The sequence below is a fragment of the Apodemus sylvaticus genome, chromosome 9, assembly GCF_947179515.1.
Source record: "Apodemus sylvaticus chromosome 9, mApoSyl1.1, whole genome shotgun sequence".
Lineage (NCBI taxonomy): Eukaryota > Metazoa > Chordata > Mammalia > Rodentia > Muridae > Apodemus > Apodemus sylvaticus.
In genome coordinates, this window is record NC_067480.1 from 66229424 (window position 1) to 66257232 (window position 27809).

Below are 27809 nucleotides of genomic sequence, written 5' to 3' on the forward strand. Positions count from 1 at the left end.
TTTGGTAAATTCCTATTTTTTATTGTAGAATTCTCATCATTTGTAGCATGATATAGCAGTGAGCATAGGGTGCAGTCATTTTGGAAGACTCATGGGGTCAAGTCCAAGCAGGTGGCTTGAGGAAACACTATGCATCTTTTCTACTAATTTTCTATTCTGCGTGCATCAATGCACGCAGGTCAAAATTGTAGTCCCAGCTCTCAGGTGCCGTGTACTGCTTAAGAGTTGTCACTGAAGTATTTGTTAACTGTGTGATGATCCTTTTGCAAATACAAAATATTTTTAGATATTTTAGATAATACTTTCAGTTACTTAAGGAAAAAGGAGTTGAAGTCAGTCAACCTTAGAATGTTGAATTGAAACGCAAGTACCTGTGAGGTGTGGTGGTGCACAACTTTAATCCCAGCACCCAGGAGGCAGAGCCAGGCTAGCCAGAACCACATAATGACAATACCCTGTCTCCAAAATAAAAATAAAAGGCACCAGCAATACCACCACCAACAAAACCCCAAAGGAATTGCTTATCAGGCTACTTTTGTTTCTAAAATTGAAAAACAACTTTTATCATAAGCAAGGTTTTACTGAATAAGCCTGGCCAGCCAGCTTTTGAGTGCTGGGATCACTTCCGTGCACCACCAGGCCCGGCTCAAACTACGGGTTGTTTTTTTTTTTCTTTTTTTTAGTGAGACAAAAAAATGTTGCCTCCTGTTTCAGTATAGACTCATATTCAGAAAACAGCATCTGTTCTGGGTAGAACTGTTTAGTATTCTTGCTGCAATTTGCTAACTATAAAAATATGTCGGCAAATTAGATAAAATAATTTAGCAAATTAGGGAGATGGCTGTTAAACATTCTTACTTTTAACATGTAGGGTGAGCTCCTCTCTAGCTACAGAAGATAGAAATGAACTCTGTTAGCAGAGCCAAGGGTTTGTAGCTCCGCCCTGCTGCGTTGAGCTCCTGCAAGGGCAGCACTTCCTGTTGAGCTCCTACACGGGTAGCACTTCCCGTCTTGTAGGAACACAGGTCAGATTTGCTTGGTACTCTCCCCTGTGTTTTTTGTCTACCTCAAGGAGGTAGACTGTGTCAGCCAGACACTTGAAGGGAAAGAGATTCTGTGGAAAGATGTCCCAGGACTAGTCTTTCGCTGACACTGGCTAAGAAATACAAGCTTTAGGTTGGAAGGTTGGAAATTGGCCATTTCCGATTTGCTTCAGAAACCCACAGTGGACAATGTACAGCCTCCCATAGAAAGCTGGCTGCATAGCTGTAGGTCCCTAGCTGTCTCACCACAAAACTAAACAAAACACTTCTCCGATATCCACATTTAACTCTGCATAAAGCTTTCTCTAGCCAACCACACATCTTTCTTGGTTCCCTGATTTTTGCTCCGCATGCTTAATGCTCCAGATTTAATTTAGGTTTTTCTAAGTGTCTATAGAATGTGCATATTTAAGGATAGGAATATAGCCTAGTGACAGAATGCTTGCCCAGGGTACATGCATGAGGCCCAAGGTTTAATTTCTATATTGCCAGCACCAAACAATAAAACAAACTCCTTCTCCCCTCTCTCTCTCCCTCCCCTCCCCTCCCCTCCCTCAGTCCCTCTGTCCTTCTCCCTCTCCCTCTCCCTCTCCCCCTCCCTCACTCTCTCATCCTTCATTAAAGTTATATATGTTAGGCATGGCTGAGATGTGCTACCGTAACAATGCTTTTCTAACTGTTTTCAAGTATGGATTCACATGTACTTGTGAGGAACAGTTTGGAACTCCCGCATACCCTTTATGCAGGCTCTCGAATAGCATGTGTATAACTGTAGTGCACTTACACCAGAAAATTGGCATTCTCTTTATTTTATAAGTGCCAGGTTTACTCAATCTGGGGATAGATTGTCGCTATCCTGAGTGATGTCTATACTGAAATAGGAGTAGAAGATTTGGTGATTACCTGATGTGTTTTGGTGGTAGTTGTTGTTGTTTCAATTCAGAGCTATCTATACTAGAGGATTTGGTAGAAGGGGAATATCTACATTTAATTATGTGTAAAATCTCCTTTCTTCTACCTCAAGTAATTAATTTTCCTCTCAAAAACTGTTTAAAAGTCTGGCCCTTGCCTCCCCTCTCGCCTGCACCAATACTGTGTTTATCTGTCTATAACATTGATATTTCGTTTACAGTTTTGTCTGAGGATAGAAGAGGAATGTTTGAGCTACCAGATCAGTTCACTCTGTTTTATTAAAAGCATAAACTTTACAGAAAAAAAATGTGCTATAGAAAAAAAAAGCCTAACACATAATTGTTAGTTCAGTAATTAAATCTGGTAATAGCAGAAAAAGATATGCTAATGTCTCTACCTTCTTTTGACAGTTCTCATTGACAAAGACCAGACTCCAAAATGGAAACCAGCTGATCTAAAAGATGTTACTGATGAAGATTTGAATAGTTATTTTAAATCTCTAGGAAGCAGTGATTTGAAATTCTGAAGTTTATTTTGGAGCAAGGGTCAGCACACCGTAGTACAGAGGCCAGACCTGGCGCCACGCCCCTTTTCACACAGCCTGCAAGCTGGAAATGGTTTTCTCATTTTTAAATGATTCAGAAGGAAATGAAAAAAAGGCTAATGCTTCCTAATACAGTGGTTGCCCAAAGTTTAAGCGCCAATGTTTATAACTTTCCATGATATTACAGCTGAAGTTCACACGCCAGCATTTTATGGGACCTTCTTTCAGCACAGCGTAGCTCGTTCTCCGTGGCTGCTTGCCGTGGCCGTGGCCATGGCAGACTTTATGGCCCACAGCACCTCAAGTGTCTTAAGTTTCTACTCCGGTCTTCATCAGAAATGGTTTGCTGGCCCCTGGTTTATAAGAAATTCCCAAGAGCTCCAGAGAATCTCAAGTTTATTTCTCATTAAAATGGTAACTTTGACTTCTCGTTTATATATTAATTAACCAAATTATGTACAGATTATCAAAAATAAAGACCCTGAAATTTGGATGGGGTATGTTGATATCTTATAAATTTTCCTCTGTAAACATGTATTTTAAAACAATATTGTAGTGAAAGAAATTCTTTGTAAACATGAAAAATCTCATGCAAAAAAGAAAAAGGTTATATAAAGTTCTGTCTCCATAATGCTAAATAGCTAATTCTCAGCCTTTCCCAGTCATGAGAACCCACTCCCCAGTAGAAATGAAAATACTATTATTATTTGTAGTATTTGCTAACTTGGGAAAAAATGAGGAATTAAGAAACTCCAGTCACTAAGACAGACATACTCTGCTTTTTATAAATTTTATCAAACATTTATGTGATAGGTAAAGCAGTTTAAAATATAAATATCTTTAGTAATTGGAAGTTGACAGAATTTTTCAAATATTTTTATGTACATGCATATTTTGCCTGCATGTGCACTCTCTGCCTGCAGAGCCATAAGACAACACTGGATCCCCTGAATTTGGATTAAAGACCATTATGAGTTGCCTTGTGTGTGCAGAGAACTGAACTCAGGTCCTCTGGAAGAACAGCCAGAGCTCTAAACTACTGAGCCATCTCTCCAGCTCCTGACAGAACATTTGTTAAGGTACGAAAGAAACATCAGAGAATTCCAGACTGAAGACTTACATCTCTAAGTCAGAATAATTTCTATATTAGAGTCAGCTAATCATTTATTTATTTTTAATAGCATTTCTTAAAAAAAAAAGATTTAGTTATTATTATATGTAAGTACACTGTAGTTGTCTTCAGACACACCAGAAGAGGGCATCAGATCTCTTTACGGATGGTTGTAAGCCACCATGTGGGTGCTGGGATTTGAACTCAGGACCTTTGGAAGAACAGTCAGTATAATTTATTTTTTAACTTGTTAGAATTTCCCCTTTATCCCAGGCTCCTAAAAACTAAGAGAGGTAAGAACAACTGAAAGGAGCAGTGGGCTTGTGTCTGTACCCCTAAGTCTGCACTTCCTGAGGCTGCTCCATCCCAGAGGGCATTGCTTTACATGTTCTAGTTCCTAGTCTACTTGTCATAAAGGATGTTTCCCAAACACGAATACCATGCCTGAAATAATACCATGGTATTGACCATGTTTTACATTTAGTTCTTAACACTCCTAGATTAGACCTTAATAACCCAAGAGCTTGTCTGTACAGATACACGTTCCTTCACTTTGTACATGTTAGCAATACAGAAGAGAATCTTTATGTGCAATATCAGTGGACCACACCGAAAAGTATTTGCTTCAATTAAATGAGGACTGAAAGATAATTGCAGTTAGACTTTTATTATAGCTACAAAAAAGCCAAAACAAACGAAAAACAACAAAACCATTTTCACAAAAATATTTGGGGAAAAAAATACCACTTCAGAGTTAGCTCATACAGTGAAGGGAGTTTGCCAACAAAACTTGAGTTTTGGGACTAAAGTGCTAACTAATTCTTTAGAGCTAGTGTTTATGACTCCAAGGAAAAAACACTTGGCTTGCTGGGTCATTTCACATAGATGCTCTGTGTAATATCTATTTGTATAGATATTACAGGTACATTACTGTTTTTTGACATCATTTATCATGTCTAACTTCTGGTTTCCAAAATAATATAATTCAGAAGTGTACTCAGTCCCATCTCAACCAAATGCCAGAGGTGATTAATTAGAATGTGCATATCATGCGATTTCCATACACTTACTTTCAGTGCTTGAGACAGCTTGATAGAAATTCCTTTGGGCTTAAGACAATCATGTATTTCTCCTTCAAAATTGTGCTTTAAGTGATAATGACCATAGGTAGATTGTAAAGAACTGGTAAGGCAGCTAAGATGGGAGGATTCTAGCATCCAAAGCCTGTAATCTAAAGGCAACAGTACTGAAGAAACAGCAGGGAGGGGCGGTGAAACACACTGGCATTTTGAGAGTCTCAGTAAGTAAGGAACTGGACGTTTTCCTCTGCTGATCTACTTCTGCAGTGGCCACTGGGAGGTCATGAGCCTTTAGATTGATGCTCCACATGTCCCTGTCCAGGGCTAATGAGTTGTTCAGTGTTCTGTTTATAGGTCCCTCCTCTTCACTCCTCTCTCCTCCTTACTGAAAGACCTCAAATGAGGCTCAGTTTTTTGAATATAAAGGCATGAAAAAGGGCTGATTTCTCATGAAAGATTCCTAATTTTCATCAAGGCCAAACTATATCCTGATACTATCCAGTGTAGTATAAAGTTTGTTCAATTGTTTTATCACACACAGTTTACCCCCTGCTTACTGTGTAAGCCTCGTTGTTCCTTGTTAATGGACTGATACACAGTTCTTACATATTTTAAAGTAGGTCTCTTAGAAGATTATATATATATATACATACATACATACATACATACATACATACATACATACACATATATATATCCTGACTCAGAGTGAGGGGACAGTGCTTGCTTTTGTGATGAAACTGTTGATCATAGTTGCTTAAACTATAGCTGTGAAACAGGGAGCAGATATCTAGCTAGATGTGGACTGGGCAGGCTCCACTCTTGGACAAAGAAGAAACCTGAAGTTGAAATACTCAACCCATACTCATTTGCCAATATCTCTGTGTAGACTATATTTTCATGTTCTGACCAACATATATATTATTTTATATACCTAATTATATTTGTTAAATAACAAGAAACTTTGCAACAGACATGTTCATATGAGAAACCAATTGAATGACCTAAGGGCTTTTGCCTGAATCATCAGTATAGACATAGTTTGGAAACTAAACTGCTCCATGAACTAAATGGAGAAGGCATAGGAATAGGAGTGGTTGCTTGCAGTTCTGTAAGCTGTCTAATCACCAGTGTATGAGGCACTGTGTGTGGTGGAGCACTGTGACTCCCAGGGTTTAGTGAAACTAACAGAATGAATGGAGTTCTGAAAGGAAACTGAACGATGGATGTCACTAATTTTAATAACCTCTCTGCTCCTAAGACTTAGAGAATTCACACTGTTTGAGTTATGTTTCAATGTCTTACTATAAAACTAGAGGCAGCATTTCCCACTATGGATAAAGTCAAGTGCCTGTTAACTCACAATGATACCAAAAGCCTTTCTTCAATGGCTTTGGATTTCAAGAATGCTGATAAACCGTATCCTTGAAGGACTGGTATAGATGGGCCCCATTTCCTCTTACTCCGTGTTTAGCACAACTTGGTGATAATTCTAGACACTTAGTCCTCTTCTATTGACTTTGTTCTAAGTCTTCTGTTACTGTTTAAATCTTAAACAGTTAAGATTTAAAAGATAAAGCATATGATAGTTTTTTTTAAAACACTTCTACAATATGGATAAAAGTATTCTGTGGACATGTATAACTGCTACAACCCACACAAGCTCTCCATTCAGGAGGAGAGTATGTAGCTAAGAGTGTTCTGAGGGCACAAGTGACTGCTAAATCCCACACAGGTGCTCCCTTTGAGAGGAGTGTAAGAGAATTGCAAGTCCTCGTGTACAGCTACACATCTACCTCTGTACCAGCACTGCAGTCAGTTCTTTATACATTGTTAGCCATAAAAAACAGGCTTAAATTTTTACCTTGCAGACTAAATTTCTGTCATTTTTAAGATTTACTGAATAAAAGGTACCAAAGAGATTACTTCTATAAATTATCTTTTAAAGAAGGCTATAACATGCAAAGTTTAAATCACCCAGTAACAGCTGTGGCATGACCCTGAGTCTGCTACCCTTTCCATCTACAAAAATAGACTTCCTACTGAGAACCACAATCAAAGCAGTCCTCTCCACTGGGAGTTTTCTAATGGCAGGTTATAGGTGTCAGGAAGTGGGCAGTCCTTGACACAAATGGTTTCGACAGCACACATGTTGTGAATTACTATGGCTGGAGTTCTGTTGCTTGCTTTTTTTTTGCATTTTAAAGAAATTCCCTTTTCATGTTCTGGGCTTTTTTTTTTCTTTTTTTGGTATAAATTAACAAAAATAGTCATTTTAAAGTCAACCCCTTAAAATAACCATTTGGAACTTGGGCACTTTTTATTTAACATTTTCTTTGGTGATGTCATTCCTGCCCTAGGAAGAGCATGGTATGACAGACAGCTAATGGCTGGGTGGCATAATACCTTGTTCCAGGTCTTCTGTGACCAAAATTTGATATCAAGCAGATATACATTGATGCTAAAATAATAGAACTGCTTAAAATTATATTTCATCATAAACATCCCTACATTAATATCATAGATATTATATCATAATAAACTATCATTAATATCATAGTTTAACATCCAGTTGGAATTTGCAAACTTATCTCATGTATTTAACTAGCACCGACTACATCCAGAGCACAGTTGAGTATCATCAGTCAATGGTGACGTCAGAGCCCTCACTCTCGATGTACGGGATGTTGTAGTACTGGATGTTTTCACATGCCCACTGCTGTAAGGCATCCTCCACAATTTCATTGGCCAGACGGTCTGCGAACTCAAGGATCACGGCACCAATGAGAGCACTGGGCTCTGAGACTTTCTTCACTTCCTGGACGTGCTGTTGTTCATCTGGAGAAGGTGTCCTGTATTGACAGCTGGCATCTGGCATAAAGGCCTCTTCGCTCTCATGTAGCTTGTCGATGTCTAATGTGGTAGGAAATGGGAACGTTTCCTTGGACTTCATGCAGCCCATGATGACGAGCTTTGGCAGGTGAAGGCAAGCTGTGTTAATGAGGACTACTACTTCAAGAGCATCTTTGGAAAACAGTGCAGGGCTGTCCACACGGTGTTGACCTGGCCTTCCTCTCAGGTCCCTTTGGCAAGCACTAGTTAGTCCCTTTCACTACTCTTCACGTCTTGCGTTTACCTGTTAAGAAAAGGGAGTTTTCACTGTAAGGTTCTGTGTGATGTAGAAGCTCTGAGTCCCTTGAAAGAAAAGTGAAGTTCTCATCAAACAACCTTACCAACCAAAGCTGGAGAAATCACTCAGGAATGTCAGGACATTCAAACACGTTTATTTCAAGCTCTTAAAAATTATATAAAACTAAATGGAATAAAATTTTATATTACCAAGGGGGTCATTCTTGGACTGAATTCCCACAACTGGTTATTTTTTTTCCTTTTTAATCCTTTTACAGTTTATACATATATAAGATACTTTGATCATATTTTCCCTATTACTCTCTTACTCTCTTATCCCATCAAACCACCAAATCCCTCCTGACAAGTCCCTGCCTTTCAGACTTTCTGTTGCTGTTTCTCTTGCTCCCCTCCCCTCTGCTGTTCCCTTCTTGTGCGGGTAGGAGTGCCACTGCATTTAATTAGGCTATTTTAAAGTCAATTCTTTAAAATAGTGGTTCTCAGCTTTTATAATTTAATACAGTTCCTCATGTGGTGACATAAAATTATTTTTGCTGTTACTTCATAACTATAATTTTGCTAGTGTTATTAGTCATAATGTAAATATCTGATATGTGACCCCTGTGAAAGGTAGTTTGACAATCCCCCAAAAGGGTTACAATCTCCAGGTTTGCAACCAGTGCTTCAAAAGAACCATTTGGAGCCAGGCAATGGTGACCCACACCTTTAATCCCAGCACTTGGGAGGCAGAGGCAGGTGGATTTCTGAGTTCGAGGCCAGCCTGGTCTACAGAGTGAGTTCCAGGACAGCCAGGGCTACACAGAGAAACCCTGTCTCGAAAAAACAAAAAAAACAAAAACAAAAACAAAAACAAAAAAAAACCCAAAAACTATTTGGGCCTTTTTATTCCCCATTTTCTTTAGTAATGCCATCTGTAATTCACTGTGATTCACTGCGGACAGTGAATACAGCGCAGTCTCAATGAGCATTCATTCTGTCAGGAGCATTGCTGTCAAGGAACCCAGTGCTTCAGACTCATGGCAATGGCAAGGCCTTCCCTCGCTTGGAATAGGGATGTTGGCCATATGTATAAAAGGTCCCTCACTTGACCCAACTTTTCTGTATGTGTGTCTATCATTTCTTTATTCCCTACTGCCAAATGCCCAAAGCTGTGTAGGCTGTGGCAACCACTAATGCCTCAGAAAAGTTAAAACAAACAAACAAACAAAACACGTTTCTATAAAGAAAGTTGACCAAAACACAACTCCTGAGTTGTGTGTGTCTGAATGTTGCTAACAATGGTGAGCCTACGTAGTTAGGACAGCTTGCACCTGCAAAGTCTAAAGTGCTTACTTGTTGGTCCTTGGCAGGAAGTGTTTGTCAATTCCCCATCCTTTCTATTAAGGTTTCTTTTACCAGATTATCTTCATCTTATTCTTATTTGGTGTTTAAACAGAAAGTAGGCTGTACTCTGGTGTGCCTTGTTTGCATCCTAAGTGGGGTTTGTTATTGAATGTTCTTAAGAGTAGACTTTAGGGTTTATATAAGTGACTAGTTTAAGGAGCTGCAGCCATATGCACTCTCACAGGTAAAGTCCCTGAAGGAAGTCAACTGTTCCTGTGCACAGACCTCAGAAGGAACCCTAAAACTCTTAAATGAACATTATTTTTTATAGTACCACTGACCCATGAAAAGTAAAAACTACTGTATGCCTACTCACTTTAACAGTTTGTAAACAAAGAAGTCTAAAAAAATGTTAACCTTTCCTGGACTTAACATCTATACATTTATTTTCTATAAATGCAAAGTTTTTCAGTTTTTCTCTTAATTCTACTCCCAATACCTACCACCAAGTAAGGATGATAAGGGGACAAAAAGGAATTCCAGGCTTCTTTCTTTATGTTTCTTATCTTAAGTTTTGTACACCCTGCTTCATGTTCCAGATTTCAGAGACATATTTCAAAAGAAATATAGAATGTGTTGAGTGTCTGTCTTGTTCTGAGCTCCTTGAAAACTGGGTCTACCTCGGTTACACATCTCTAACACAGAGCATGTAATTACGTACCATAGACTCTATTTTGGACTGAGAAGTGATGCAGGCATTGGTCATAATGAACATGAAAATGATTAGAGAACTCTGTCATAAAAACGGACGTATATTTATTCAGTGGCCCCACACTCTAGCCACCTTTTATTTCCAACTGTGCCAAAACACTCTGCACCCTAACCTTGCCTGGTGTGTCTTCTCTCTTACCTCCAGGCCTCTTGCACTCAACACCAATCCTCAGATGGAGTCCTGGTCCCATATCCAGTAATTTGGCCCTTTCTAGGGAGCCCTGTCCATACTCTCCCAAGATCCAAGTTTGGGCCAGGATATACATCAGATGCACCTTCCCAGCAACCTCTATCTAACAGATCTTACCCATTCAGCCCATTCTAAAGCTATCTTCCAGGTCTAGCCTGGGTGAGTTCACAAACCTCCTGAATTCACCTCAGTCCTCAGATGGAGTCCAGTTCCACATGCAGTGCTCCAGTCCAGTCTAAGGAACCCTTCCCACAGCCTTCCAACTTCCAGGCCTGGGGCAGAACATACATCCTGTGTGCATCCCAGTCTGTTGTATCCATAACAAACACAAAAGCAATAAGAATGAAGTCCATCTGCACAGGAATCATTGGAAAAAGATATGAAAAGACAAAACAGTTTGTCACCTCCAAAATCTACCAATCACCTAAAAATTTTCTCTAATAAGAATCACCTCAATGAACCCCAGGACACAGATCTTAACAGAACAAACATAGACTCTGTTGATGAATCCAAGGAGTTTAAAGAATACAAAAACAGCTTATTGAACTTAGAATGAACATAAAGAAAAAAAATGTTGAGTATTGCTCAAGAAAACAAAAATAAGGCTGAATGAAATAAAGGCAATCTAGGATTTGAAAACAAAATTCATTTAACAGAAGCATTGAAGACTACATTGAAGACAGAATTGGAAAACTCGGATCCCAATTAGAAAAGTCAGAGGAAGGCCTTACAAATAGAATAATTTCGATAGAAGATAAAATATCAGTTCTTGAAGACAAAGGAGACTACACAAGCAAAGATCATGAAGAAAATTAAACATAGAACATTCAGGAACTGTAGGATATTACAATAAGACCACATTAATTAAAGAGATAGGTGAAAAGGAATCCCAAGTCAATGGCATAGAGCATATATTAAGAATATAAAAGTAAACTTCCTCTAAGGAAGGACACATCCTTACAGATATAAGAAGCATACAGAACACCAAAGAGATAAGACCAGAAAAGAAACTACTCATGAGCTATCAAGTTTAAAACTCTAAATATACAAATGAGTGTCAAAAGCTTCAAGAGAAAAAAAAAGTCACATAGAAAGGAAAACCCACCAGAATAACAGATGACCAGGATGGCCATCCTCATCTACCGTACCAAGTAAAGCCATATAACATGATGGTTACAAAAGGAGGAAAAACTCTTCATGATACAAACAGCCAAAACACTTAATGTCTACCAAAACAATCCTAAAAAATACTGGAAGCAGTACTTAAGACAGAACAGAGGATTACATATGACAAAGAGACTAAAAAGAAAACAAATGAAGCTATAATTAATTAAATACAAAGCATAACTAAGAAACAGAAAAAGCCAACAAAATCGCTGCTGTATACACACATTTCAATAATAACTTGAAAAAATAATGGGATGAATTCTACAATCAAAGTACATAGGCTAACAGAGTAGATTAAGAAACAAAATCCATGCTTCTGTTATGAAAAACTCAGTTTTAGGAAACACATTGAGTTGAAAGGATGGGGAAAGTATTGAGACCAAAAGGAAGCAGGAGTTGCCATCTAAATATCTGACAAAATGAGACTTCAAACTAAAGCTAATTAGAAGATAAAAAGAAGGGTATTTCATTCCTAATCCAGGCAGCAATTAACCAAGAAAACATTAACTAAACATGCATGTTCCAAACTCTGGTGCACCAAATTTCATAAAAAGCATACTGAAATTAAGTACAGATTAATACCAACCCAATAGCAATAGGTAACTTCAATAACTCATTTTCTCCAATAGATAAGCATCTGAACAAAACAAAAAAAAATAGAGAAACCAGACTTTTTTTTTTACATCAAATGGACCTAACATGTGTTTAGGTTATTACACCTAAACACTAGAGAATATGTATTCTATCCAGCAGCCTATGGAAGCTTCTCTAAAATATACTACATCCTAGAATACAAAACATATCTTAAATTAAGAAAAAAATTAAATAATTTCCATGTGTCCTATTTGACCACTAAACAATAAAACTTAAAACTGAGAGCAAACACATTTCTAGTAAATACAAAACTCATGGAACTTAAACAATTCAGTAGATTGATAAGCAGGCCAAAAAAGAAATCAAGACAATTTTTTAAATTGATGGAATTAAATGAAAAAACAACAAAATCTTTGGGATACATTAAAAACAGTTCTTCAAGGAACATTTTAACTATATGTGCCTACATTAAAAAAAAAATAATAATAATAAGCTTCCAGTTTCCATCTGCTCCCAGAGCTGACTCTGCTACAGTTCTCCATACCCAAATCCCGCCGAGAGAGGTGATCTCCCAATAGTGCTGACACACCTGAGAGCACAGGTAAGACCACCATTTCTGCTCAAATTCCTGGCCCAGGAGGTACCTACCCAGAGCAATCAAAACACAGGAACCAAGGAACAGCCAGGGACAGGATCCTTCCAGTTTCCATCTGTGCCCTTGAGCTGACCCTGTGTCATACCTCTCCATACCCAAAATCTGCTCAGAGAGAGCTGGACTCCCATGAGGACTGACACACAGGCTTGCAGGAGGGACAAGCCACAGTCAGAGACAGCAAGACCAGCTAAAACCACAGATAACCAGGTGGTGAGAGGCAAGGGCAAGAACATAAGCAACAGAAACCAGGGCTACTTGGCGTCATCAGAAGGCAGTTCTCCTACCACAGCAAGCCCTGGATACACAACACACTGGAAAAGCAAAGCTCTGGTGTAAAAATCACATCTCATGATGATGACAGAGAACTTTAAGACAGACAAATAACTCCCTTAAAGAAATACAGGAGAACATCAGCAAACAGGTAGAAGCCCTTAAAGAGAAAACACAAAAATCCCTTAAAGAATTACAGAACAACACAACCAAAGAGATGAAGGAATTGAACAAAACCATTCAGGATCTAAAAATGCAAATAGAAACAATAAAGAAATAGCAAAGGTAGACAACCTTGGAGATAGAAAACCTAGGAAAGAGATCAGGAGTCATAGATACAAGCATCACCAACAGAATACAAGAGATCAAAGAGAGAATCTCAGGTGCAAAAGATACCTTAGAAAACATTGACACAACAGTCAAAGAAAATGCAAAATGCAAAAAGCTCCTGACCCAAAACATCCAGGAAATCCAGGACACAATGAGAAGACCAAACCTAAGGATAATAGGTTCCAGCTTAAAGGGCCAGTAAATATCTTCAAAAAAAATTATAGAAGAAAACTTCCCTAAAGAAAGAGATGCCCATAAACACACAAGCAGCCTAAAGAACTCTAAATAGTTTGGACCAGAAAAGACATTCCTCCTGTCATGAAATAGTCAAAACACAAAATGCACAAAACACCAAACTCAGACTTTATTGCTGATGCTGAGAATTGTTTGCTGACAGGATCCTGATACAGCCGGCTCTTGAGAGGCTGAGAGGCTTTAGCAGATCCTAATACAGATGTGGATATTTGCAGCCAGCCATTGGATTGAGCACAGGAACCCCAGTGGAGAAGTTGGGGGAAGGACTGAAGAAGCTGAAGGGGTCTTACCTGGCATCAATGGGAGGGGAGGCCCTTGGTCCTATGAAGGCTTGATGTGCCAGTATAGAGGAATGCTAGGACGGTGAGGCGGGAGTGGGTGAGTGAGGAGCACCCTCATAGAAGCAGAATAAGGGGGGATTGGATAAGGGGTTTGCAGAGGGGGAAGCGGGAAAGAGGATGATAACTTTTGAAATGTAAACAAATAAAATATCCAAGTAAAAATATGATTTAAAAAATCCACAAATAAATTAACAACTCAACTTAAGAATTTAGAAAAACAAAAGACAAGCCAAATTCAGTAGACATCAAGATAGAGTAAAAAATTAAAGCAGAAATTAATGAAATAAAAACAATATAAACAATTAATGAACCTAAAAACTGGTTCTTTGAAATGATAAACAAGATTGACATACACTTGGCCCAACTTATAAAAAAAAAAAAAGAGGCTCAGAAATGAATAATGAAACCTTTACAACAGACTCTAAAAAAAAAAAAAAATTCAGAATCTTATAAGGGAATATTTTTAAAATCTGAACTTCATCAAGTTGGAAAAATCTAAAAGAAACAAATTTTAAATACATCAAAACATCAAAGTTAAACCACAAAGAGATCAACAACCCAAAACAACAAATGAATAAACTGAAACAGTTGTAATAAGCCTTCTGACCAAAGAAGAAAACAAAGGAAAACAAAGAAAGGAAAAGAAAAAAAGAAAAAAGCACCCAGGCCAATTGAACTAAAAGTAGAATTCTATCTGTCTGATTTTCAAAAATCTACAATACTTAAAAGGAGGATGAGGACGAGAAGGAGAAGAAACAACAGATGGAACATTTCCAGATTTCTTCTATGGATATGGAGTCATGGAGTCAATTACCCTAATACCCAACCAGGTAACCCCCCCCCCGCCCCCTCCCACAAACACACCAAAACCACAGATCAGTTTCTCTGACAAACACAACAAAATAATTGTGACTAGAATACAGACCCATATCAAAAAGATTATAAACCAAGTAGGAACAAGTTGACTTTATCCTTGAAATGCCAGAATGATTCAACATACCTAAGTCAGTAAATATAAAAAAGATATAAGTTGGCTTAAAATCATATAATCTCAATAGATACTGGGGCAAAAATGAGAAAAGGTCAACATACTTTTGTGATAAATCCTAAAGAGACTAGGACTGGAAGAAACATACCTCAACACAATAAAAATGACCAAATTACCAAAAGCCATCTGTAGATTCATTGGAATCCCAATCAAAATACATAAAACAGTATTCAAAAGGGGTGGGGGAAGGATTAAAAATGTCTTATAGAACTAGAGAAGACTCCAGATAGCCAAAGCAATCCTAATCAAAGCTATCAGTGTTGGGGGGGGGGTTGTGCTTCTACATTTCAAAATATTATAGAACATTAGCAATAAAGCTCCCTAGTACCAGCACAAAACCATGCATATAGACCAATGTATAAAACAGAAGATCCAAACATGGTTTTTTTGGCCTCTTTGTCATACATTAGCTATCTGATAGTTGACAAAAACAGAGGCCAAAAACAAACACTGAAGAAAAGGCGGCAGCAGCAGTAAGTTATGCTGAGAAAACTGATATCCACATACAGAGGAATGAAGTCAGACTAGTATCAATCATGCCACATAAAAATTAGCTTCAACTGAATCAAAGACCTGAATTTAAAACCTGAATGCTAAAACTGTTAGATGAAAACATAGGCATTGCTACTACATAAGATATAAGGGTAGGAAAGGACCTCTGAATAGGCCTCCATTTGCTCAAGAATTAAGGCCAACAATTGTCAAGTGGGACCTCATAAAACTAAAGAATGTCTGAAAAGCTAAAGAAACAGTTGATTGAAGAAGGAAGCCCATGGAGTAGGGACATCTAGATACACATCAGACAGAGGGTTAATAATCATAACAAAAAAAGAAGCCAAAAATATCAAAGAATGTTAGAAAAATGACCCATTCAAAAATGGGTCTGGGACTTGAACAGACAGTTCTCAAAAGAATGAATACCAAGAACAAGGTTTGTCAAAGGTCTTAAAGAACTAGTCTATACATGAGTTAGATTTCTGAGCCATGACTTTGGGGAGTGCCTATGTCCCTTTCCCCAGATGTCATATTGACATATAATCCCTCACATTACAGTATTTAAAGTGGGGATTCTGGGAAATAATATTGGGGTAATCCTGCCCTTGTAGAGAACATTCTAACTCCTGGCCCTTCACTGTCATGAGAGGATGAAGCAGAGCGGTGCCGTCTATGAGGCAAGACCGTCTGACTGCACACTCTGACCTGCTGGTACCTGGGCTACAATGGTCTTTCCAGCATACAACTGTGATAACTGTGTTCCTGTTGTGTAACCAGTCTATGGTATTTGTTAAAGCAGTCTGAATAGACTGAGGCACACATCCAGCATATGTCTCAAGTGCTCATGTCTGTAATTATAGCACAGAAGCATCCACAGACAACACATAAATAAGTGAGAAAGTCACATTCCAGTAACACTTCAGTTATAAAAAAGAGGCAGCCAGGCATCAGTGTGGGCAAAGGAGAGGCAGGCTCACATTAAGAATAAAATTGCCATCTACACAACGGTAACATAATCCATAATATGTTGAATGGAGTTTCAACATATTCACAGATGCAACATCCAGGAAAAAAATTACAAGTCATGCAGAGAAGTAAGAAAACGGCCTATGGTCAAGGGGAAAAGGTAGCAGTTTGTCCTAGTTAGAGTTATGGTTGTTATGATGAAACCTTATGATCTAAAGCAAGTTGGGGAGTAAAATGTTTATTTGACTTACACTTCCACATTGTAGTCCTTCACTGAAGTCAGGATAGTAACTCAAAGGGGGAGGAAATCTGAAGGCTGCTGCAGAGGAGTACTATTGCAGAGGGGTGCTACTGCAGAGGGGTGCTACTGCAGAGGGGTGCTACTTACTGGTTTGCTCTCCTCATGGCTTGTTCAGTCCTTGTTCTTATAAAAGCCAGGACCATCACCCCCAAACAGCACCACCTACAATGGCCTGAATCTCCCCCATCTATTACTAATTAAGAAAATTACTACAGGCTTGCCTACAGCCCAAGGTTATGGAGGCGTTTTTAAAATTGAGGACCACTCCCCTCAGATGACTTTAGTTTGTATAAAGTTGATATAAAACTAGCCAGCACACTGCCAGACCCCCAAATACTACAGCACTTGATAATTAACAGAATTTAACAGAATTTATCCAAACTTTGAAATAGCTAATTAAATATATTCAAGGACATAAAGGGAAAAGTGATCACAAAAGATTAAACAGAATCTCACCAGCAAAATTAACATTATACAATTAAAGCAAAAGAGAAATGCAGGAACAAAGAGATATAGCATCAGAGATGAGTAATCCAAGGACTTACTAAAATCTGAGAAATGAGACGGAACCACTAAGAAGATAATATGATCTAATATCATCCAGTATCCAAGCTGATGCCTTAGACCCAGAAGATGGGAAGGGAGAGCATAGGAGAGGGAGGGGGAGGAGAGGGGAGGGGAGGGGAAGGGAGGGGAGGAAGGGGAGGGAACAAGAGAAGAGGGGAGGGGAGGGGAGGGAGGGGAGGAAAGGGGAAGAGAGGAGAGGGGAGAAAAGGAGAGAGATTGATTACTGTAAATGAAAGTGAGCCTGGCCTGGTGATAATTGTATTCTCAGTTAGGAGGCAGACAAAAAGAAGCTGAGTTTGCAGCCTGCTTAGGAAACTTACACCATGTCTTATAAAGGTTGTATAAAAAGAAAGGGCCGGAGGAACAGCTTCATGTTGGAGTCTCCACTATTGTATGAGAAGTTCAGCCTCAAGCACCAGAAATTCAAAAGGACAACTAAAGCAGAGATAGCTGGCCACATGCCTCATAAAAAAAATCACTCAGAAGGAAACAGACTAAAATTCCTAGCTTCAAACAAATTATCATTAGTCAAAAACTAAAATGCCAAGAAACAAGGCGTTCTAGAAGCAGCACGACTGACGAGTGCACGTGTGAACTCACAGAGACTGTAACATGCACATGGCCTGCGGCAGCTCTGCCAGTCAGGGCGCCAATGCTGAGGGAAGTAGACACTAGACCCCATGCTAGCCTAGAAGCTATCTCCAATGGGTGAAAAAAAATCAGTTTTCTCCAGATAGATAAAAATAAGTAGATAAATAAAATAGAATACAAGTTGAGCAAAAAATAGCTAACTGATTTGGGTCCAAGGCAGGAAAACGGAGAAAGCAGTCTTCAACAAATGATCTAAGACACAGATGTACATATGCAAAGAACAAAATAAAATGCACTCAAAATTTTCTGTAGACTTCAAACCTAAAGTGCGTATCACAGCATTAAAAAAAATAACCTACATATAGATAGCTTGAGGTTTGGTGGTGATCTTCTAAGGTCTAACGTGAAAGGCATAACCCATGAAAGATAGTTTGACCTTACTGGAATTAAAAGCTCTGTTCTTTAAAGACACTTTAATAAAATGAGAAGACCAGTCATAAAGTCCATAAAAGCTCTGATTAAGAACTGCATTCCAAATATGCAAAGAACTCTTAAAACTCAATAAAAAAAAAACTGAACAATCTGATCAAAATTTGCAAAATATCACCATAAGAAGTAAGACGCACATAAGAGAGGTAAGCATGTAAGAATATCATCATCACACACCATTAGGGAACTGCAAGTTAGAAGAGCACTGAGATGTGGCATAACCAGCAGAACAGTGAACAGTCCAATCAGCACCAGAAGGGAGCAGAGGTGTGGAACAGAATCCTGTGCGGCGCAATGGAACTATGAAACAATGCCATCACTTTGGACAACAGTTTAGCACTTTCTCACGTAGTAAACACACTCCTACTACAGGATCCAGTAATTTCACTGCTTGGCATTCATCCAAATAAGCTGAAAATGTAAGTCCATACAAAATTCTTTGGAGAATAAAGTTCCCCTATGTCTTTTTCATGACTGCTTAGAAACAATCAGGACACCCTTCAGTTGATTAATGGACACACTGTGGTCCATCTAGGCCACGGTATAGCATTCAGCATTAAAAGAAAACCAAAAACAAAAAAACGTGTTATCAAGCTAGCCTGAGAGGACCATGTATTATATGACTCCAACTATATGGAATTTTTAGAAAAAAGGCAGAGTTACGGTCTAGTAAAAAGACAGAGTTACGGGCATTATGAAGGAAGGTAGGATGGACAGGTTGAACACAGATGACATTGGAGACAGTCAGTGTATTCTGTATGTTGCTATAATGCCGGGTACAAATGATTATACAGGTGTCAAAAACCATGAGTTATATAAAATCAAGAGTGAACTTTGGGTGGTCACGATGTGGCAACCCAGCTGCATCCTGTGAATCACATGGGTTACTGCATGGGGTGCTGACAGCCCAGGAATCTGGGGAAACGGTTGTAGTCAGGGATGTGTGAAGACTTCTTATCTCCTGCTGGATTATTCTGTGAACCTGAAACTCATCTTGAAATGTCTTTTCTGTTTATAAGAGGTACATAAAAATGTATGTGATGGATACCTGGAAAGTTCATGAAGCAGCATGACTTGGCAGAACTGGAAGGAAAAATAAGTCACAGGCATAGTTTGGAGATTTATGTTGCTTAAGCAGAAATGGGTGGAATACCCAGGGACAACATGAAGAATCTACACTTTAAACATCATGTCCAGCCTGGGTCAACTGCCACCGGTGGAGCAGAGTAGCTACAAGGAAGACATCCCTGCAGCCTGCTTAAGGGTCATTCATGGGGAGCGGACCCAATATGGGAGGCTCTAACAGCTTCCAAGGTTTGAAATTCTACAGAATATAGTTCCCACTTGCCCTAGTATTAAAGTTTTAAAAATAATAAAGTATCCAGAAAAGTCCTAAATATTTGGGAACTAGTCATTTTAAGTAGCCCATGAGGTGAAGATGAGATTGTAAAGGAAATTAAATATATTTTCTGCTTAATAAAAGCTACAATATATTAAAATTCTGAAATGAACCTTTAAATGTAAAATTTATTATATAGATTTGAATCCTTATTTAAAAAAAAAACAACAAAGTTTAAATTAGTTACATTACTTTTACCTTAAGCTAAAACAGAAAAAGTAAATCCCAAGTAAGAAGGGCATAAAAGATACAGAAAGGGCAGAGGTCAATAAACCAAAGCTACTAGTACTGTTTGCTTTAAATGACCTAATAAAAGTGGTCATGGTAACAGATTCCTGAAATCCCACAGCTCAGGAGACAAAGCAATGGGAACCAGAGTTTGAAGCTATCGTGGACTACACACAAGGACACATTATCTAAAAAAATAATAATTACGAAAACACAGCTAAAATCTGTCAGGTAGGTGAACAGGCAGAAGGGCTCCAAAGGCCCAATGTTAACTCCAGGTTGGCTTATTGTTGTTCCATTTTATATTCTTCTCTAAACCTTTCACAGGTTTCTATGAGGCTATCTACTTCAAGTTACAGCTTTAAACTGGGCGCTACCTTGAATTAATGCAAATCTACACACACACACACACACACACACTCACTCACTCACATCCTGTACATATAGATTTATACAGTATCAGTTTCAATGTAAATATAGTTAATTAAATGCTAATTCATTAAAAAAAAAACCGTACTTGAAGGACCTATGGAGCCGGCTGAGTGAGTGAAAGTTCTTGCCACCCAACTGAGGACTGGAGGACTGGGGTTGAAAGCCCCTACCTCATACATAACAAAGGAGGGCGTAACAAAGAAGCACCTGGTCTCCTGGCGCTGGGGAGGCAGAACCTGGAGTCCTGGGCCTTGCTGGCCAGCCAGTCTGGTTAAACCTCTGAGCTCCAGGCTCAGTGAGAAACTGTCTCAAAAAATAAGGCAAGAAGTGACTGAAGAAGAGACCCAGTGTCTTGTTTAAAAGCTATATCACTGAGTTTGTAACATGTTTGTCATTATTTGTCCTATAATACTATGTGCAAAATTTTTGTTTTCTTTTTTCATAAGATCCATGTAATTTCAGTATCAAATGGAGTCTTTGTTTTGGGACTATTGAGAATCACTCACTTGAACTACAAATTTACAACAGGATTATATGACAAAGTTAAACCAACAGACTCCACCAAAAAGTCTTGATCTATCTGAAAGGAACCAACAGAACACCATGAAGTTTTCTCATAAACAGCCTAGGGCTGCTCACCACCAGAGCACTCGGTGAGGCAGCTCCCATGCACTCAGTTTCTCAGTGTAAGAGAGAGAAAATGGCAGTGCTAAGTGCCAGGACAAGTTTTAGATTCTTGCAAGCCTGCTCCTTGGAAACTAGGTAGTTTGGTTTTATGTGTAAACAAATGAGGCTGAACCTCAGACACAATGAACAGCAAGAGAGGCTCTCTCTCTCTCTCTCTCTGTGCCAAGGATCTAGACCTGCTTTGGAGCACAGCTGTTCCAAATCACTCTCCTCCTCTTCTCTTCCGGAATGTCCCCTAAACCTGGGAACATCAAATTATTCAGTATTTTAAGTGATGGATATCTTAAGATTATAATTATGAAAAGACATGTGATCCAGGATTGTCAGCAGCAATTCTGGAGCTGCAAGTTAGAATTGGGATGTGTCCTTTATCAGCTCTAAACCTCTCCCGCTTGTCACGTCATCTGAGCAGGCACTGCTGCCCTTAGCTTTAGGCTTTACTCGGGGTGACAAGGAACTTACCTGGCCACCCACTCTGAGTCTGTGATAGGAATAAAATATGTCCGTGTACTGCCTGGTTTTGTGTCAACTTGACAGAAGCTAGAGTCATCAGAGAGGAAGGAGCCTCTATTGAGGAAATGCCTCCATGAGATCCAGATGTAAGGCATTTTCTCAATTACTGACTGATGGGGGAGAGCCCAGACCATGTGGGTGGTTCTACAAGAAAGAAGGCTGCGGCAAGCCATGGGAAGCAAGCACTCCTTCATTTCCTCTGCATCAGCTCCTACCTCCAGGTTTCTTCCCTGCTTGAGACCCTGACTTTATATTGGTAATGAACAGCAATGTTGTGTAAGCTGAATAAGCCTTCCATCCCCAACTTGCTTTTTGGTCACTGTCTTAGTCAGGGTTTCTATTCCTGTACAAACATTATGACTAAGAAGCAATTTGGGGAGGAAAGGGTTTATTCAGCTTATACTTCCACATTGCTGTTAATCACCAAAGGAAGTCAGAACTGGAACTCAAGCAGGTCAGGAAGCAGGAGCTGATGCAGAGGCCATGGATGGATGTTACTTACTGGCTTGCTTCCCCTGGCTTGCTTAGCTTGCTTTCTTATAGAACCCAAGACTACCAGCCCAGGGATGGCACCACCCACAATGGGCCCTCCCACCCTTGATCACTAATTGAGAAAATGCCTTATAGATGGATCTCATGGAGGCATTTCTTCAACTGAAACTCCTTTCTTTGTGATAACTCCAGCTTGTGTCAAGTTGACATACAAAACCAGCCAGTACAGTCATGGTGTTCAGTTACAGCAAAGGAAACCCTCCCTAACTAAGACAGCCCTGGAACAAACTGAGATATAGCTTCTCACTAATTAAGAAAGAATGATCTATAATCTCAGACCCAATCCTAAAGGACCCTCATGCCACATATGTTGCATATACATGTGATAAGACCATTTTATATCACAATGCCTTTTAGCCATGGGATTCTCAAGCTCTGTTCACTCACAAGACAGCAAAGTACTTCATTTTTTTTCCTTTCTAAATTCAATTTTAGGCATTATGTTACAAAGTGAAAGCAATTCAGATACTTTAGAACAAGTAGGAGGTATAAATAATAAGAGGGAATTAAGTGTTGCGCATTAACTTCCAGGCAGCAGTCTACCTAATTCTGAACACTGAAAAGCCAACATCACTCTTACTGGGAGAATTCAGGATTGAGATGCACTAGGACTCCAGGTCAGAGACCAAGAACTCAGAAAAAAATTTCTATTTAAGGTTTAAGAATTCTTTCATAACGCATACTTGATACTTCTAAGGAGTTAGCACATCTGCCGCTGCCTGTGGCAGATCAGGTACAGCATTTCAGGGGAGAGAAGGTTCAGCTCCTCCTTGGAGCTGCCCTGTTCCAGCATCCATGCCCACCTGCATCTTCTAATCCTTCTCGTCCTTAACTTGAAATACCCCATCTGCTTATCAGTACCTAGCACCCTCTCCCGACCTTCCTAATGACACCACAGGCTATTTTCAAGGATGCAGGATATTCCATCTCCTTCCTACAGACTTTCCAGAATTCCCTGACCCTTTTCCAGAAGCCCCACACAGTGGCATCTGGACTATTGAAGTATTGTTTACCCAGTGAGAACATTCCTTATTCCATTTCCCTTTTCTTGACACGGAACATTTCCCTACATCAAAGCACTTGAGTGTTTATTAAAATGTGGTCCCTAACTACATACCGTGTGTCTGTAGTCTGTTAGATGCTGGGAATAAGCAGTGGATTTCACTCTGTTCTCTTTTGTTCAGGGTATTCTTATCAAAGGCCAGAGAGTAGAAGTGTTTGGACACAGATTTAAATGCTTACGAATGTTATGATGAAAATACCTCTGTAGCAGATTTTTCCCTGTCCAATCACTTTAAATATTAATACAACAAGAAGCCTGTGATTGGACAGGGAAAGGGAGGCAGAGTGAAGAGTTTCAGAGATAGGACAGAGGAGAAGGAGAGAGACAAAGAAGGAAAATGGAGGAGGAACAGGACAATCCAGATTCCATGTAGCTTTACATAGTCACGGGTAGTTATGATTATCTTTTAAGGGATGGATAGTTATTGGACAAATTGTCTTATCTAGGTGGACAATTTATATCATTATCAATTGGCTCTGAAATTATTGTTTGGGCATCTTGTGAACTGAGAATTTATTGATATATAAATCTGACTGATTAATTATAAGCTTCTAGAGTTTTGATTTACTGGGTTAAGGGGAATTGTGTCCGCTGACCACAGCTGGTGAATGGCTGAGAAGGTATGGGCGTCTCTGAGGCAGGCGAACCAGAGAAAGGAGGACTGCCGACTGGGGCTAGAGGTGGAGGTGGCGAGACCACCGGGCTGCGGGTAGCTGGGTAAAGCAGGGAATTTGCCGTTCTTATTTAATATTTCACTTCCTGTAGCTCCAGAGAGGACATACACTTTACTTCACAAAAGTCTGGCAATATCCCCGTGTCTTGCTTCATGGGTCTGTTACCTTCAACCTCTTGTGAAAAATATGTGATTTTGTCACTCTTCATTTAAAGAAATGAATTAATTTTTAAAATATAGTGTGTCCAGCCGGGCAGTGGTGCCGCACACCTTTAATCCCAGCACTTGGAAGGCAGATGCAGACTGATTTATGAGTTCGAGGCCAGCCTGGTCTACATGTCTAGAGTTATATACTATTAACAATGCTTTGAACTTACCAACATCATGATACCCCAATTTAGTGCACAGTCTTGGCTGTGCACATGCTGTGGAGCATGGGCACTAGTTCACAGGGTCCTAGAACCCAAAGGCAGATGATGTGCTAGAGAAGCAAGCAGCTGTCTTCCTGCCTCGTGAGCTTCAGCTGCACAGGATGGGAGAGGAGAGAGCGCTGAGGAACTAGCTGAAGACAGACTGCCCGTGCCTTGCCTTTCCAGTCACTCAAACTCCAACATCCAAGAGGACCTGGGGTTGTGAGCCCAGGAATGTCCAGAGACTCTCCAAAAATCCTATGAGAAGAAGAACTGCAGTTTCAAGAAGCTGCAGTTGCTCACAGAACTTTGCCCAATACTAAATACAGGAGAAAATTAATCAGAATTCCTAAACTTTATAGACCAGTTCAGTTTGACATCAATCTCTGGTAAAATTAAAGACCTGAGCAGGCAACACTTGGGCAGGGGCAGTGGTCAGTATTTCTAGGAGCTGGAAGTGATTGGTTACTCTGATAAACCACGGGTAAAACTTAAGAGTCTGTTTGGTTTTAGCAAGGCACTTGATTAAACTTTCCTGTCATGAAACCTTTACAAGAACACCAGTCTATGAACTAGGACAATTTAAGGCAGAATTCATCTGGTTCACTAATTTGAGCAATATTTACTAGAGACCAACTAGATTTCCAACCACTCTTGTGCTTGGCTTTTTCAGTACTTTGAATTTCAGCAATCATCCTGAAGGCAGATGGCATTAACCTCATTTCTAGAAAAGGAATAATAAGTATCAGACTTCAAAATCCTGGCGCCATCTCTGCTGTGCCACTGGCTTCTAACTGTGCAGCCTTCAACATGAAAGCCTGTCTTGTGCATTGCATTGACTTGAACTTCAAATACATTCCTCAGATGTGTAGAGCTGACACAATGAATGTCAGAATCAAAGCTGAGCTACATCTACGAAAGTGGAAATTAGAGGTTTAAAGTAATATAAACCAAGAGAGAAAGTGTTCTACCCAGAACCACCAAGCTGCACAGATTAAAGACGAAGAAAGTCAGCTTGGCAACAGCAAAGAGTTTTCAGTCAAGCTCAGACCCTTTGCTTGATGGCCCTGTGCTGATGGTTCAGGATAAGCTGATGTGTTTAACTCAGTTTTGATTTCACATTAAAGAAAAGTAACATCTTCTGTCTTCTGAGCACCGGTATGCACTGTGTGGATTAACAATTTCAGCCTTACAGCAGTCAGCTGAAACAGACAAAAACTAACTCTGTATCACTAAAAACCTTTCCTTTCTTTCTTTTCTTTTCTTTTCTTTTCTTTTCTTTTTATTTTTTTTTTGGGGGGGGGGGAAGTGAGGAGGATGAACTCCAGATTTAAAGTTTTAGATTTTCTTTTCAAAAAGTCTAAAATCTTTTTGAAAATTTAGACTAGTCTAGTCTAGAAATCCTGAATGTAATCTTGGACGTTGGAAGGCTGATGGGGAGGGCAGAACTAAGGAGACACAGCTAGAAGTCAGCTCAGTGTAAACACTGCCTTCCTGACAGAAATAGGATATTAACTGCAAACAGTGAGTTCTTCACACTGAAGTGGCCAATCAAAGCCTGGCTTCTGCCAGAAGTGGCGCATGGACAGCTTATTGAAATTGCCTGGAGGTGGCAGACCACAAGTTTAAAGTACCCTTGTTATCTCATAATGCTGAAGTTTAGTTGTTGTTGTTGTTTTTTCGAAGCAGGGTTTCTCGGTGTAGCCCTGGCTATCCTGGAACTCACTCTGTAGACCAGGCTGGCCTCAAACTCAGAAATCCACCTGCCTCTACCTCCCAAGTGCTGGGGCTAAAGGCGTGTGCCACCCCTGACCGGCTAAAGTTATTTTTCTTACACAACAAAAGGAAAAAAGAAATAAAGAGTAAATCTTAAGTTACTATTTTTTCCAGAACATTTCTGCTGTTCTTAAATAGCACCATGTCCCATCTACTCATACAAGACAGCTATATCAGGAACTAAACCCCATTCAAAGGAAAACCGGATCTTTCACCTGCTAATCTTGGTATAATAAAAGTAGATTCTTTATCCCCCTGGAATTTTACCAAAAATATCCATCTCGTATATATGGGCAGTGACGGATCTTTAAAAAGAAGTGGACTGTTTATTCACTAGTTTATGATGTTATGTTACCTTCAGTAAAAGATGGGAGAGGGGTCAGAGCAGAGATAGAAGAGAAACGCCTGCTTCTGGAGCTTTCTCTCACAGCTGGGCTCCCAGTCGTCTATTCTTTCATTTCTCTTTCATGTGCATCATTTCCCCTCAAGATTCAGCCTCCCACAGCTTCCAAGAGTACAGACACTCTGCTAATCATGTGCCACTCAGCACAAGCCTGACAGCTTGACTTGCGCATGTAGTGTCCTTACCTGAAAACCTTCATTCATTCTTCCGGTGGGGAGGAGGATGAACCTGAATCTTAAAATGAAATACTTTAATTTGTGGGTTTGGGACAAAATGGGGAGGTGGGGCTAAAGGCTCAATTAAGGGACCTAGGATGTGAGGATGTGTTCAGGACAGCCGGTTGTAAAATGTTAGATAAAAAAACTGCTGCAACTCCGGCATTCCTGGGTTGGAAAGTCAAAAGGACACAGCTTCTGAGCAGGACACCCACCTTCCAGATGTTCACTTACCCTACACTGCGGCGGGCAAGCCGCACCGCCATCGCAAGTGTGCGCGGCCTCGGCCGAGGAGGCGCGGGCGCTTGGTTGTTCTCATGCCCCTGGCCGCAGCCCGGGCTCCCAGAGTGGGTGCTGCTCCCCAGGGCGCTGGTGTCTGGGCGGGAGCCGAAGCCGGAAAAGGTGCGGCGTGGCCGGGCAGCGGGGACAGCGCCTCCCCCGGAGGAGGGCGGACGTCCTTCGGCCGTGGTCCCGTCTCCTCCCCCTGCAGCCCCCCTACCTCTCCCAAGCCCCTGGCCCAACACTGCTCACGAGTTCGCGGCCGGTGCGCTGCAAGTGGAGCCAAGGGATCCGCGCCTAAGGAGCACAACCCTCAGTGCTGGCACCGCCAAGGGCTACCTCCGCCCAACAGCGTTCGGTCCAATGCACAAGCAAAGAGACCCGAAGGGCTGGGCCACTGCTCGCACTCCCACCCGGCGCCACCTCCCCAGCAAGATCCAGACCACCGAGTATGAAAGCTAAGTGAGCTAGCCGCCTCCCTCTCCTGCCCCACCTCCCCAGGGCCACCTGGGCTGAGACATCACCTGATCTCCGTCCGCGTGGGAGCAGGCACGGCTCGCCCGCCGGGTGCTGCCCCGTGGTGATCTCCTGTCGCCTGGCCCTGGCGCTCCCCTGAAGGCTCTGCTGCTCCAGGGCCAGTTTAGTAGTCAAACCTGTTTTGATCCCAAAGCCGCCATGCCTCACCTCGCAGACACCACCAAACCGAAGTACTTTGCCCTATGTGTACTAAGAACAAAAGTGCACCCAGCACTTCTAAATTTAAAAATGCGTCCAGTATTGCACTTTTTTTTATCCCTAAGTACCCATCAATAGAAATGCTTGTTTCTGAAAACAAAACATTAAGAAAGACCCTTTAAGGAAGCAAGAGGCTCAAAACATGACCATTATTCAGTTCCATGTGATGCCTGCATCTGTGATTCCCAGCGATAGTAACAGCCCCAAGAGAATGACAAAAGAACCATTATTCCATCCTGTTCTACAATGGAT

At 40.3% G+C, this 27809-nt stretch overlaps 2 protein-coding genes across 3 annotated transcripts in view; one reads left to right on the forward strand and one right to left on the reverse strand.

The window, feature by feature from the left end:
* Positions 1–2990, forward strand: part of Hibch (3-hydroxyisobutyryl-CoA hydrolase) — a 68837-nt gene extending 65847 nt beyond the window's left edge. For both annotated transcript variants that reach the window (XM_052192840.1, XM_052192839.1), the window contains one exon: positions 2366–2990. In XM_052192840.1, coding sequence (XP_052048800.1) covers positions 2366–2481 — 116 coding nt within the window. In that variant the 3' untranslated portion in view covers positions 2482–2990. The remainder of the gene's footprint in view (positions 1–2365) is intronic.
* Positions 2991–5388: 2398 nt separating this feature from the next.
* Positions 5389–26953, reverse strand: C9H2orf88 (chromosome 9 C2orf88 homolog). Its single transcript, XM_052192841.1, has 2 exons — positions 26778–26953; positions 5389–7825 (listed from the first exon to the last, which is right to left on the reverse strand). Exon 2 carries the CDS (start codon positions 7649–7651, stop codon positions 7331–7333), a length of 321 nt encoding a protein of 106 aa, XP_052048801.1. The 5' UTR covers positions 7652–7825; positions 26778–26953; the 3' UTR covers positions 5389–7330.
* Between the last annotated feature and the right edge of the window lie 856 nt (positions 26954–27809).

Bases quoted from the DNA above. Each gene is read 5' to 3' on its own strand.
- C9H2orf88 (XM_052192841.1), bottom strand. From the start codon at position 7,651: ATGGGCTGCATGAAGTCCAAGGAAACGTTCCCATTTCCTACCACATTA.